Genomic DNA, 15,199 nt, shown 5'->3' with positions numbered 1-15,199 from the left:
ATGCATTTTTGGATTCGCCCATACGTGCTACATGTCCTGCCCATTTCAAACATCTGGATTTAATACATATTCCTAATTACCGGTATGTCAGGTGAGGAATTACAATGCGTGCAGTTCTACATTGTGCAACTTTTTCCATTCTCCTGTAACTTCATCCCTCTTAGCCCCAATATTTCTCTAAGCACTTTATTATCGAACACCCTAAATTAGAGTCCAAGTTTCACAACCATACAGAACAACCGGCAATATAACTGTTTTATAAATTCTACCATTCAGCTTTCTTAAGAGCAGACTGGATGACAAAAGCTTCTCAACCAAATAATAACAGGCATTTACCATATTTATTCTGGGTTTAATTTCCTCCCGAGTGTCATTTATATTATCTTTACGACACAAATTCTTTTAGCACTACTAAAATATATTTCGTATATAAATCTGAATTTCAATTATACTTTTATGAGATATTCCTATTTTTATAGCACAACTTCAGGGTCATAAGGTGGAGGAAAGTGTGAACAATTATCACTATTAGGAAATTAATAACATTTTTATATTGTTAATTGATTTGTGAAAGGCCTTTGCGAAATCTGTCAACATTTAACCTTCACCGTGTTGCTGAGGAAAGCTGCCCCAAGCTGAAACAGATTCCATCTTCAAAGATTACACACCTAACCCACATACTGTTACTCACACATACACACAGTCCATCACCTAATTCTATACATAATGCCATCACCATGCTGTGGGAGGAAGGTCATGATTATGCACTTGAAGAAAGCTGCAACAGATGTAAATATCAGGTGTGCACACAACAGAATCATCTGCAAACAAACCTCGGTCGTGGCTTGTCGACCATACGGTTGCTGCCCAATCTTTCTCTGAATGGAGAATTTCCAACGACACTAGTCTGTAATCAAACAAAAAAAGTCAACAATCGAATGCAGAGAAAGAAACTTACCATAAGCTATAATTTTTATTACGAGTAATTTTCAGCAACGTTTTATATGTGACTGTAATTTATAACATATGGCAAACAATATGAATTTCAGAGAAGGTAAATAATCATGGGAAATAATTATTTTCTATAGAATGAGTCAAAAGCCAGAAGTCAATCAAGAGAGAATCAAGGGAGGGTTAGATTGCATCTTTCCTATTGTTGACCGAAATATTAGAAAACAATGATCTATCAAATGGTTTCAGTCATTTGTAATGACACTACTGAATAGGATTACTTTTACTCTTTCTCTTTGAACATAATAAAAGTAAATCCAACTTTACAAAGTAATGGTGTCTACTATTTTAACCAGTAATTAAAGTACTCTAATCTAATTTTCTTCTCCGCTACTTATGTGTGAAGCACTTTATGCACAGATACCTAACCTTAAGACTCACATAACCATTATTGTAACTTATACAATTTATATTTTTCAGTAATTAAGAATACAGAGATGAAAATAATCTATACCATATTTTATCAAGAATTAAAATGATTTAAATTGACTGTGATATATGAAAATCTAGATTGTAGTAATAAAACTTGCCACTAGAAGAACCTGCACCATATATCCCTAACAATCATGATCATAAAAATCATCATCGTTATTGTCGTCGTCATTATCATCATCATCGTCATCAACATCATCATCCAAAGATGCTTCCATTGCTTTGGTCTTCTCCAAAATCTCTGGTGAAATTCTGTTCTTCTCATGTTTTCTCTTTTTAAATGTTTTCGTCTTTCATGGGTATCATACAGATTTTATTTATTGTATACAACATATTCTTTATTTTCCTGAGAATCTACACGATCATTCTTTCAATTTTTTAAAGTTTCCTCAGATGCTCCTCTTTTACATTGCTATGATTCTACCATCTGTAGAACACGTAATATTGACTGAAAATCAATAATATTATAATCATCACCATTTTTCATTCACAACAATGACTAGGTCTGTTAATATGTTTCAGTTGTAACTTAAATTAATTTAGAATAGGGAGGGGACACTTTAAAATTACTATTTGTAGACTACAATTTTCTGTAATTTCAAGAGGCCAGAAGGAACTTTGGAAGACCTAAAAAGCACTGGATAGAGACTGTAACAGACCCCTAGGTCTAATACGTGAAATGGTTGTGAAGATGATGATGTAATTTCAATATTTTTCATAATGAAGGTCAATATAAACAAAGTGTAATTTATTGTTAACATTTCTTATATAATTTTAGTTTTCATATTAATATGTAAGTGTATCATCATCAAAGTTATAAATTAAAATTATTAAAATGTACATTGTATTTTGTTATTTTAATTTTTTTCCCTTCACCTTTAGGAGATCCTTAATTCTTTAGGTTTGTAGTTTCATATGAACTAACATAAAGACAGGCTATATTTTACACAGATAATAGGCTGAAAAGTGTAATCCAACACCGCAAATGACCCTGTATAAAACTGCCATTAAAGAAACAAGATTCTGGACAACGTATATGAAAGTGTCATAGGTATGCGACAAATCACATTTTAAGCAATTAATTTCATTTTTAAGCATAAACAAATACAAATTTTGTTAATTAATTTGAAGTAAAGAAAAATCTATGTTTAAGTCTCTGAAAAATGCATGACCGAAAAGCATTAAAAGAGAGCAAAGCATGACAGAAATTTCTTGCATTATGTAAGGTCTTTATAATGTAGAGGTTATGTTAACAGCAGATTGTTACAATGCAGACTGAATAAAGTGAAGAGGCATTGCAATTCCAGATTCTTAGGAATATATTATTGGTTTCTTTAAAAAAATGCCTTCAGATACAACATTTGCTGTTCTTAATGTTGGAATAACATATTAAGTTAACTAATAGAGTTTAATTGTGGCATGGGTGAAAAATGGCCACAAAAATTTTGTCTGCCATAAATTTAGAACATGAGACCACCATATTTATATCCCTTCTGATGAAAACCATGCTAAGGAATTTTATCATCCAAGGCTGGGCTTGGATGAACGAATTTCAAATCTAATATATAATAACCAATATACCATAAGGATAACTCTTTTGAGGTACATAATAATGTAGATATGGTTATTAGAAGAATATAGTATTATGCTCATTAGCTGAATTCTAGAATGTTCAAATTATAGCACAGAAAAGGGCAAGCTAATCATAATTTAAACTCTGTAGGAAAACAACTACAGTAATAACAGAAAAAAGCGAATTACCACATAATAAATAAAACTATTTTTTTTGTTACTACCAGTACTTAAAATATGCACAAACTTTAGTTTCCCACCACAGAAGATCCAACGTGTTTTTTTTTTTTTTAATTAATTTTCTTGCTATTGTTCAAAAAAACACAAAGAATATAACTAAATGTTAAAACATTTCTAATGCCATCATCATTAAGTTAGAAACAAAACCTAGAAGCAAAAATGAATTACTACATTTACGAAGTGAAATAAATTCTAAAATAGTACCGGTACATTTAAACAAAAAAATTATCTACAAATTTCAATTGTACCAGAAATGCCAGAGTCCTTTAAATAAATGCTTTTAAATTAAATTTTGGCTGATAATTTTATCTATAAATTTTTTTACTGACATCAAAGATAAAAACTGCTGGCAGGTAAATGAACTACATTACTGTAGTTATTTTAATTTAAATAATCTGCTGATTAGTTGACTTCTACTAATGAATCTGATCAGATTTTAGATTCCAAAAAATAATTACATTTAACATCTATGTCATTCATTATTTCTGTTCACGCACGCACGCACGCACACACACACACCCCCGCGCACGCGCGCGCGCGCCTCCAACTACCTCCAAATATTTTCGACCTTCGTCCGCGATATAGACTTCACAATTCTGTGAAACATCAAACTTGACAGTGAAACTGCAAAACTTGTAAATAGGATAGTGAAAGCGAAGTCTTGATAATATTTAATTTTAATTTAGTGTGTTTCTATTCTTATGTGGGGTTTGGTAATTTGCAAATATATTTTAAGATGATTATATTCTAATTGTATGTGTAATGTGTAATTTATAAAACTGATACTGTGGAACTATGTCCATGTCTTTAATGTCTTTTGATCTATCTGTGTAACTTACTGGTATATTATCTTTATCCTTTTGTGGGTTTATTGCTTATTGAATTGAAATCTAAAATGAATACTGTGGAACTATGTCCATGTCTTTAATGTCTTTTGATCTATCTGTGTAACTTACTGGTATATTATCTTTATCCTTTTGTGGGTTTATTGCTTATTGAATTGAAATCTAAAATGAATACTGTGGAACTATGTCCATGTCTTTAATGTCTTTTGATCTATCTGTGTAACTTACTGGTATATTATCTTTATCCTTTTGTGGGTTTATTGCTTATTGAATTGAAATCTAGGATAGTGAAAGTGAAGTCTTGATAATTTTTAAATATAATTTAGTGTGTTTCTATTCTTATGTGGGGTTTGGTAATTTGTAAATATATTTTAAGACATATTCTAATTGTATGTGTAATTTGTAAAACTGTTACTGTGGAACTATGTCCATGTCCTTAATGTCTCTTGATCTATCTATGTAACTTACTGGTATATTATCTTTATCCTTTTGTGTGTTTATTGCTTATTGAATTGAAATCTGTAACTAGGAAAATGTAGGAGTGATATATACTTAAATTCTTGCTGCTGATGTAATTTAAAATTGTAACTAGGGAAACACAGGGTCTTATAATCTTCAATTAATAATGCTAATGTAATTTGAAAGTTTGTAAGTAGGAAGGTGTAAGAATTCAGAATTTGGAATGGTACTTAACTATAATTTATTCTCATCGCATATCTTATCACACAGATATTTATTGATTACGCAACTGGCAAATTTGCAATCTTAAAAATGTAATTATCTAGAAATGTCAAAACATGTAATATTACCTATGTAATGGGGCATGTTGAAATATATACTGTTAAAAAAAAACACACGCACGCACGCACGCACACACACACACACACACACACCCCACCCCCACACACACACTCTCTCTCTCTCAGTTACTTACGGGGATTGGTGACTGAGGAGAAGGAAATAGGGGATAGATAAGAAGTTGGCGTATTTTACAGGGATTTACTTCAAGTTGTCAGGCTATAGAAATGAATTAAAATTATCTCAACTAAAATATACGTCCAGTTATGACAATATTGACTTTATTGTCAGCCAAACTGAGATGAAGTTTTTGTACTACTGTTAACAAATTACTGCTACAGATGTCCTTCACCGAAGGGCTTAAGTTCTAAATCATCAGAGACAGTGTTAGAAGTATATGTGTGCGTGTACTGCTAGTTTAGAGATGGAGCAAAGGCTGGGAAATGGAAATATACCTGTAAGTTAGTTGATTGGTTACTCCATGATATACTACTACTCGAGCTGTTACTGTGGGAGAGGAAAATCAAACTGGTGCTATGACGACGAAGTATCAACTTTTGTCGGCCCTTGCTTCCTGTTGAAGAGCCAGGGCTCTGTAACATATGCATGCAGTTGGCAGGCAAAGAAGACAGGCAAATCATAACTATGCTGTGTTTCAACATAGGTTATGCTACAGATCTTCCCAGTTATTCTCTCCTGTTAGTTTTCATTTCATGATTACTTTTAATTTACAATTGCTCATTTTTGTTGTGAGAGATATCTATTAGGACAATTAAATAGTAAAGGGCAAATTCTTTCTTTTCTCCATTTTAAAGAGGGATATATTATGCAGCCTGGTAAAACTAAAGTGACATGTTGAGATGTGTGAAAAAATGTACTCAAACTGACTACCAGGTTATAGCAGAAATATCTTATGGATACGCCCTTTGAAGATTGCAACATAAAGGTATTTTACACTGCAACTATTCGTAGTGTCTACTATCCTTTCTTAAGGTTTTCTAACCACTTCCAAATTTTTTTCCTTTCGGTTATACAATTCTGACTACATTCCTGCATCATTTTTCTGTTACTTTTCTACAGTTTCACTTCCTCTGACCACAACAGCACACTACTGGATGTTCATTTCAAAGTGTGTCATGACATCACTGTTGTGAGTCAGCGATTTGAAGCGAGTTTCAGCTTTTGTGTCAGAGAAATTGCATATTAATCAAGGCATTCAATCTGAACTTGAAAACGTGTACGGTATAACTTGAACGTCGTAGCAACAGATGGCAGTGTGTACGGTCTGTGTGCTACCATAACCTCTTTCGAACTGTTTTTTTGCGCGGGCAAGTCATACGCAGGGTATTTGTTATCATCGGTTGCGTACGGCAACATCCCACAATACAAATCAAATGCTCCGTGTCCATGTTGACCGTCGAAGTTAATGTCAACAAATACGTAAGTAATCGTCTTAACCCTCTCCCCATATCCTGACAGTAAGAAAAAACTCACTTCAATACATGTTTCAAAACAGTTCACATTCCTGCCACTACCGGCGTTACCATATGTATCGGTAAGTTCTCTTCTGAATGAACGCCATACTTGCTAGGCAACTTCTATGGCAGATAGTTAATACACCTCTGCGGAAGTGTAGGAAGATTGAATTCTCTAGGCTCATCGACTAGTCACATTACGGCATACAGCGAGCCACGACACACTTTGAACTGAACACCCAATACTCCTCTTTATCTCAATCTCTTAGGAAGGCAGACATGATGTGAAAGCTATTTATATAGGCACGAATGTGCTGCAGTCTATTGCAGCAGATAAGTAACTTTCCTCCTCATACCTCAACATGCTATATTAATTTATCCAGACTGCAGTCATCCATAATGAAAACAGAGAATGTTTGCCCTCATTATCTGTCAAAAAGTACTGCCCAATTATGTCTGTCCTTAAAATAAACAATTCAGTTCCAAGATATGTTAGAAGAGCAGTGTAATGGTATAATCCCTCCACCAAGCTGTCATCCTGAACATTTTGGTATAACCACCACCAAAGTATTTATTGCGTCCACCAACATACCTTTTATCTACATCATCACTGAACACTTTTTTCTACGAAATTTAAAAATGGTACGTGTTTTTAATTATTTTCATTTCTCAAACAAAATAATCATATAATATTGCAATTTTAAATTGTTATAAAGTTTTAGAGATTTAAATGAGAAGATCTGCAATACAAAATAAATGTACATGCATAAAAAATCAACTGAACAAAATAAAAAGTAATCAAGAAAATGAGTACAATGCTAATTAATCATGTGTTAATGAATCTACCAGAGATGGCTGCAACAAAAATTTGAAATAGAAAAATGTTTAATAACTATTGTACATAACCATTTCCAGAAAATATTCTAAGATAAATATAAATTTCAATAATATTCGTAATATAATTATCCACTTTGTAAATAAACTTAATTATGATGAGAGAGAGATGGAACGGAGAAAAATTCTCTCCGGCGCCGGGATTTGAACCCGGGTTTTCAGCTCTCCGTGCTGATGCTTTAACCACTAAGCCACGCCGGATACAATCCCGACACCGTTGAGAATCGTCTCAGATTAAGCTCCATCTCTTGGGTTCCCTCTGGTGGCCGCCCTCTGCACTACGTCATAGATGTCTATGCACGCAGGACCGAAGTCCATACATGTGTAGAGGTGCACTCAGATGAGTGACTGGTTGGCCGGGGTCTGACGGTATGGGCGCCGTCTTTAAATCACAAAGTGATTTATTACGCATATCATATTTATTTTGATGTACCGAAGTACATATGATATTTCCATGCAGATATTCTGCTTTCTCAGATGATGAGAGAGAGATGGAACGGAGAAAAATTCTCTCCGGCGCCGGGATTTGAACCCGGGTTTTCAGCTCTCCGTGCTGATGCTTTAACCACTAAGCCACGCCGGATACAATCCCGACACCGTTGAGAATCGTCTCAGATTAAGCTCCATCTCTTGGGTTCCCTCTGGTGGCCGCCCTCTGCACTACGTCATAGATGTCTATGCACGCAGGACCGAAGTCCATACATGTGTAGAGGTGCACTCAGATAATCTGAGACGATTCTCAACGGTGTCGGGATTGTATCCGGCGTGGCTTAGTGGTTAAAGCATCAGCACGGAGAGCTGAAAACCCGGGTTCAAATCCCGGCGCCGGAGAGAATTTTTCTCCGTTCCATCTCTCTCTCATCATCTGAGAAAGCAGAATATCTGCATGGAAATATCATATGTACTTCGGTACATCAAAATAAATATATGCGTAATAAATCACTTTGTGATTTAAAGACGGCGCCCATACCGTCGGACCCCGGCCAACCAGTCACTCATCTGAGTGCACCTCTACACATGTATGGACTTCGGTCCTGCGTGCATAGACATCTATGACGTAGTGCAGAGGGCGGCCACCAGAGGGAACCCAAGAGATGGAGCTTAATCTGAGACGATTCTCAACGGTGTCGGGATTGTATCCGGCGTGGCTTAGTGGTTAAAGCATCAGCACGGAGAGCTGAAAACCCGGGTTCAAATCCCGGCGCCGGAGAGAATTTTTCTCCGTTCCATCTCTCTCTCATCATCTGAGAAAGCAGAATATCTGCATGGAAATATCATATGTACTTCGGTACATCAAAATAAATATGATATGCGTAATAAATCACTTTGTGATTTAAAGACGGCGCCCATACCGTCGGACCCCGGCCAACCAGTCACTCATCTGAGTGCACCTCTACACATGTATGGACTTCGGTCCTGCGTGCATAGACATCTATGACATAGTGCAGAGGGCGGCCACCAGAGGGAACCCAAGAGATGGAGCTTAATCTGAGACGATTCTCAACGGTGTCGGGATTGTATCCGGCGTGGCTTAGTGGTTAAAGCATCAGCACGGAGAGCTGAAAACCCGGGTTCAAATCCCGGCGCCGGAGAGAATTTTTCTCCGTTCCATCTCTCTCTCATCATCTGAGAAAGCAGAATATCTGCATGGAAATATCATATGTACTTCGGTACATCAAAATAAATATAAACTTAATTATATTAAGTCAGTAAAGACACTAATCTCTAATCCTGCTTAAAACTATATAACTTACTTGCTGAAATTTTCTTAATAAATTTCAATTTGAATAAAAAAATCACAAGTATATCACTGCTGCGCCTTCAAAATCCACTATGTGTTTTTAAAATGATGTTGTAGGAGAAAGAAAAAAGCATTGGCACTTCTAATTCCCTTGAAATTCAAAGCTATTTTTCGTTTAATTTCATCATTTATCATGTAATGATTGAAATTATACCGAAAGAACCTTTGAAAATCAAGGAACTTAAAAGTGATGATACTTTTTTCTTTTTTCTATAAATTTAAAAAAAAAAAAAACATAGCGGATTTTGGAGGCACAGTGACACTATGAGGTTTCAATGTGGAGTTCAGATATTAGATGTTTTAAAAGTGTAATATGCATTGATTCTTAAAACGCAAAAACTGAAGTCTGCATAATATGGCATACATGAAAAACATTATTTTTTAAATCAGTTACTTGGATAACAAGCATCTTCAAGTATATTGTACATAAAGTTTTTTAAATCTAGAATATAAATAACTCTTTTGTTCATTAACATCAAAAGATATTTAATTAAATTCATATGAAAGTTTAGTCTCATATAATAATAAAAACCTCTAAGCAGTTTAAACCATCACCAGTGTATGATGTTGGACTATACTCCTCAGTATCAGTTTATTACAAGTCAAGCTATGAAGGATGTCTGGATGTTCAGTAAGTAATTGTTCTGGATCTGATAAATTTCGACAAATAAACCTACAGTTTAGAATTTTATACTCAATGTTAGCCTGTTCCTAAATATGTAAATTAAAGTTGGTCTTGTTGCAAAGCTTGTGCATGTTCATCACCACTGTAGAGAAAGGGCATGCACTGTATTTTCTGGCATATAAGACACACTTTTTTTTCTTTAAAAATGAGTCTGAAAAACAGGGTGCCTATTATACACTGATACTGAGTTTGTGAATGGGCCATAGCTTCATGGGATGCATCAGTTTCTCTCAAATTAACTCTCTTCCTTATTTTTGGCACTTAGCACCTTTGTTATTTCAAGGCCTCACTTGGTTGAGGGAAAACCTCAGAACAAATAGCAACATACAGTAGTTCATTTTATAAGATAAAATGCTCATGTTTATTATTGAAGTGTACAGGAGGCAGCAGGGAGGTAGAACTCCCATGCTTCACACTAGAAAGGAGTGCTATGGACACCACCATGCTCTGAGCCACTTTTACTCAAGAAAAGAAAAGAAAAAATCGATTTTATAGGAAATTGAGTGGACCCTGGTACCACTATGGAAAAAAATTCGAGATGAAATTTTCATTTTTGTTGTAGGTTATTGAACAATAGTGTATCAACTACTATGTTATTTAATGTAGGTGGAACTCATGACAGAAAGACGGTATCTGACGACATGAAGTCGAGGCATTCTCCATGTAATTACATAACATTCGACTTAAGAGTTGAGTCTACACCTGTGGAGTAATGGTTAGCGTGTCTAGCAGCGAAACCGGGTTCGATTCCCGGTTGGGGCAAGTTACCTGGTTGAAGTTTTTTCCGGGGTTTTCCCCCAACCCAATATGAGCAAATGCTGCGTAACTTTCGGTGCTGGACCCCGGACTTATTTCACCAGCATTATCACCTTCATCTCATTCAGATGCTAAATAACCTAAGATGTTGATAAAGCATCGTAAAATAATCTACTAAAAAAAAAAAAAACCTGAGAGTTGAGGAAAGCCTCGGAAAAAACCAAACCAGGTAAACAGCCCAAGTGAAATTGAACCCACACCCAAGTGGAGCTCTAGATCAGAAGCAAACGTGCTATTACCTGAACTAAGCCAGTAACTGTGAAAATTTCTATTTCCATCCAGACTTGAATCCAGGCTTTTCCAGTCCTTAGTCTGTCACTCTATTGTACTGCTGAAGTTAACTTAGCTCCCCCTCCCCCACCCCCTATTTTATTAAGGTGCTGGACGAGGGAAAAGAGAATCTCGGAAGAAGTCTACTTTACTAGTTCATTATGCTTAATTGTCGTCACAAAATGACTCAAACGAACCTTTATAAAATCACAATCACGTGGGAAATCACTCCTGAATGAGTTTCACGCAAAATGAATTGTAAGCCGTTACAGCCAACTCAGTTCAACTATCAATTCATTATGATTAATAAAGCAATGTACAACAGCAAATAAAATAAAAATATGCTACAGGTCTAAGTTGTAAAACAAATGAAGTATGATGTTACATACAAAACAAAGCATCATGCTTGTAAATTAAATTACATTGAAAAACTAAACATACTTCACATGCGTCTTTTGTGCTAATGAAATTAAGATTAATAGCTTCTCTAATATAAGAAAAAACATGACATGTTCTGTCGTCCACTATTCTAAAATTATAACGTTAATTATTGGGGAGGAAAATGGAACAAAATTACTGAAAAAAAATAAAGCCATGACCATATTGGAGAGCAATAAAGAGATACAATCATGCCAAAAAATGTAACATTAAAAAACGTAGAGGGGATGCAGGTATCAGTCTTACCCTTGGTTTCTTATGAGTATTTGGCCGTCGAATTCTGTTCACCCATGTTTCAAGAAACCTTAAGAAATTTTCCACCAATTGACCCTGTTCCTCGGCAGTGGGAGTTGTGTAAATATCACAATGATATGAACCTTCCACTATCTTCTTTGTAGCTTGATGATTAAGTGGAAGAAGGTAAACACGAAATCGCCAATACTTTTGGGCCTTTCAAAAGAAAAGAAAACGAATATTCAGCATACATCTACCAGTTACCTACCTTATAAAACAAATATTAGACACAAAAGTACAAAAAAAGGGTTCGTAGAACAGTAAATGTAAGTAAAATCCACACAAACTAAGAAAATGGATACTTTCAATTAAGGACTGCAGTTGAAATGGATTTCTGGAGAAGATAAGCTACGAAATCATGGCTAGAAAAGATCAGGAACACCGAGATAAGAATTATGGAAGTTGAAGAGGGCATAATTAAGGAAATAGAAAGAAGAAGATTGAAGTGATATACCCATTTGTGCAGAATGGATTAGATATGTATTCATAGGATGGTGTACGGATGGAAGTTGAAGGGAAGAAGAACAAGATGACTGCAAACTTCCTAGAAACAGAGTATATAGCAGTCTATAAGGAATATGTTGTTGTTTTCTAATGCCAGGCATTTGACAATAAAGTCATTTGACCTCTTGCACTCCAATATTTTTCAAAGATATTATCATGGTCAGCCACTGACGCACAGATTTTAAGAAGTTCTGAATCCATTTCTTGATTTGAGTCGCACAATGGACAGTTAGGAGACTGATATATTCCAATTCTATACAGATCCTTGTCCAAACAATCATGGCCTGTTGCCAATCTAAATGCAGCTACAGACGATTTGCGTGGTAAATCGGGAATCAACTGTGGATTATGATGCAGAGAGTTCCATTTTTTCCCTTGAGATTGTGTTATCAAATTTTGTTTGTTGAAGTCTAAGTATGTAGATTTAATAAATCTTTTCACAGAGGAATACGTAGATTTAGTAACAGGTCTGTAAGTAGCAGTGCTGCCCTTCTTTGCTATTAGGAATATTGAGGTCACAGATGATGATGCTCAAGATAGAGATTGATGGAGGGAATTAATAAATGGAAGGAAAGAGTGAAGTGTGGCTGTAAGGTCATCTTGTTCTGGAGGAAGAAGAATCTCTGCAGTGAGGGATATTCTCAATAAAAAAAAAAGAAAAAAATCTATAGTGTATAATGGAATAAACTGCTTACCTCTGCAAGCTGAAAATCTGTGTCTCCTCTTGTACAAATGTAATGATCCAAATAGTTCCAATTGAAGTTTTCTAGTTTCTCTGTTGTGAAGGAAACCCATGATACTTCGTATGTATCATGGTGGGGAGCGTGAAAACGGTAACGGTAATGTATATTAAATGGAGGATAAGGGTGTCTGAAAGAAAAGGAAAAAAGTTGCTACAGTACATTAATGATCCAGAGAAATCAAAATTTGCAAATAAGAGAAAATAACCTACTACTAGATACACAAAGTTTAGAAGCAATAAAAAAAAACAGAAATTGCAACAAATAATGGAACAATAGAGATATTGACAGTAGAGCCTTTCTTTTAGGGATTACACTCAAACTCAGTCAACGGCTCTACAGTCCTTGCAGAATCTTCGCTTTTGTTTAACTTCCACCTATTCCGTTTATTTATTTTTAAATGAAGGGGTAAGAATGATATAGTCCTAAGCCACAAAGACAAAACTTTACAGGAGAGTATATTAAAAGCTGAGTCCATGCTATTAGGTGCGGTATCATAACTTCTTCAGCGTGTATTTCTGTTATTTGTTGAGTAATTTTTATAATATTGTGACACCACATTGGAAGATTCTGGTCGCATCAGGGAGTTTCACACGCATCTAGCGAGAAGGAAGGCACGGGGAAACGGAAACTCAAACTTCGGTAGGTGATGTAGTGTGGTATGGAGCGAGGGGGGCGAGGGGGGGGGATGTCGGTGACGGCGTGGAGTGGAGAAAGTAAGGAAGCATCTCGAAGCAGATTTTTTCGGAGATTCTGAAAGACACGTGAATCGAAGACTCTAGAATATGTGGTTTAATAAATAACACCGTGTCTTTAGTCAGTCTTCAAGTCTTGTCTCGGGCAGCAGCTAGCAAGGAGGACCTGAGTTCAACGTGCAGTGAACTTGAGTGAGTCCATAACTGTGGCAGTATCCAGGTGAGCGCGACGCATCTGGAAGACCTGAGTTCGACGTGCAGTGAACTTGAGTGAGTCCATAACTGTGGCAGTATCCAGGCGAGCGCGACGCATCTGGAAGACCTGAGTTCGATGTGCAGTGAACTTGAACAGTGAGTTAGAAGAACTAGCCAAGGCAAGCGAACTGTGAACTGACAGTTTTGTTCTGCACATAGTGCTTTGTGAACATTCATTGAAATTAGGAGTACATTGTTGTTTTTCTCAATAATACGTGTGTATTGTCACTGTCGTCGTGTGGAGTGCAAAAACGACTATTGTGTTGCTGTGTTGAGTGGAATACCCATTGTTGTAGGGTGAACTATTAAGAATAAAAGTCACATTGTTATTGGGTGCATGGTGATAAAGGAAAACAAAAGTCACAATATTTTACTAGTAGCTTTCCCATATGCATAAGAACTGAACTCGCAAAAAAACAGTTTTTTGGTAAAAGTGTGGCTTTGGACTACCTTTTTCTTACCCCTTCAGTTAATTAATTAATTTATTTATTCATTTAATTATTTTATTCATATATTTATTTTATTATCTGCTGGAGACAGTCTGAAGGAGTTAGGAGAAAAACGTTCCCTAATCTAAAAGTTATTATTATGATAATTATACCTTGGTCTGTATCTTGTTACAGTGATAGAAGAACCACTCAGAGATATCTTATGAAACACTCTCCCAATACTGAGAAAATATTCTTCAGTTGGTTCGATGTCACGAGGGCGTGACATCACAAGTGAGCTCACAATGCCTGCAGCTGCAGACGTACTGTTGCTTCCAGGTGTCTGTGCTTGTTTCTTGGAATTATGTTCTGACAGGACAATCAACTGAAATCCCTGCATAAAATATATACATTGATAACTCTTAACTCTTTTTTACAGTCTCCTCTCAACTACAGAGGTTATTTTAATGCAATGAGATAATAATAAAATAATGGAGTAATGGTCGAATGAGAATTATGGGAAAACAGAATATTAGAGGAAAAACTGCTTTTCAATCACTTTGTCCGAAGCAAATTTCTAGATTTGGGTAAGCCACTCTTTTTAAAAAGTTAGTACCTAAGTATTTGTTAGTGATGGAGAAAAATTCGCTCCAGTGGTGAGGATCGAATCTGGGACCTCCAGTTCTATGCACTGGGTGCTCTACCACTGAGCTATGCCGAGGTTCAACCCACAGCACTGGATTGAATCTTACCCCTTTGTTTTTTCTCTTAGTGACCTTACTCCATGTTCATTAATGTACACCTTAACCATGATGCTACCATAAAAACTGAAATTAGGCTGAAATACAAACTAGAATCTAACACATGTCAGGAAGAAGCACAACAATAACAAAAAAAGGAAAGAAAGAGTGCAAAAAGTAGAGAAAGAAAAAAAAAGAGAAGTAAAAAAATAATTTAATATGAAAGAAAAGAGGAACAGAAAAAAAAAGGAGAAAAGACTTGAAGA

General features: G+C 35.6%; 1 protein-coding gene and 5 non-coding genes across 8 annotated transcripts in view; 3 read left to right on the top strand and 3 right to left on the bottom strand.

The window, feature by feature from the left end:
- Iml1 (GATOR complex protein Iml1) overlaps nt 1-15,199 on the bottom strand; it is a 105,589-nt gene that overhangs the window by 39,557 nt on the left and 50,833 nt on the right. Inside the window, exons 16-20 of one of the 3 annotated variants that reach the window (XM_069846908.1) lie at nt 14,367-14,587; nt 12,771-12,945; nt 11,524-11,727; nt 5,354-5,491; nt 834-907 (exon numbers count right to left, since the gene is read on the bottom strand). In XM_069846908.1, coding sequence (XP_069703009.1) covers nt 834-907; nt 5,354-5,491; nt 11,524-11,727; nt 12,771-12,945; nt 14,367-14,587 — 812 coding nt within the window. The remainder of the gene's footprint in view (nt 1-833; nt 908-5,353; nt 5,492-11,523; nt 11,728-12,770; nt 12,946-14,366; nt 14,588-15,199) is intronic. The other 2 variants (XM_069846909.1, XM_069846910.1) reach the window with 2 other exon arrangements.
- TRNAS-GGA (transfer RNA serine (anticodon GGA)) lies at nt 7,397-7,468 on the bottom strand. The gene has a single exon. It is a non-coding gene; the product is annotated as a tRNA-Ser (tRNA).
- TRNAS-GGA (transfer RNA serine (anticodon GGA)) lies at nt 7,779-7,850 on the bottom strand. Its single transcript has one exon. It is a non-coding gene; the product is annotated as a tRNA-Ser (tRNA).
- TRNAS-GGA (transfer RNA serine (anticodon GGA)) lies at nt 8,027-8,098 on the top strand. Its single transcript has one exon. It is a non-coding gene; the product is annotated as a tRNA-Ser (tRNA).
- On the top strand, nt 8,406-8,477 carry TRNAS-GGA (transfer RNA serine (anticodon GGA)). The gene has a single exon. It is a non-coding gene; the product is annotated as a tRNA-Ser (tRNA).
- On the top strand, nt 8,788-8,859 carry TRNAS-GGA (transfer RNA serine (anticodon GGA)). Its single transcript has one exon. It is a non-coding gene; the product is annotated as a tRNA-Ser (tRNA).

The sequence above is a fragment of the Periplaneta americana genome, chromosome 15 (genome assembly GCF_040183065.1).
Source record: "Periplaneta americana isolate PAMFEO1 chromosome 15, P.americana_PAMFEO1_priV1, whole genome shotgun sequence".
Taxonomy (NCBI): Eukaryota; Metazoa; Arthropoda; class Insecta; order Blattodea; family Blattidae; genus Periplaneta; species Periplaneta americana.
This window is presented reverse-complemented; position numbering and strand designations above follow the sequence as displayed.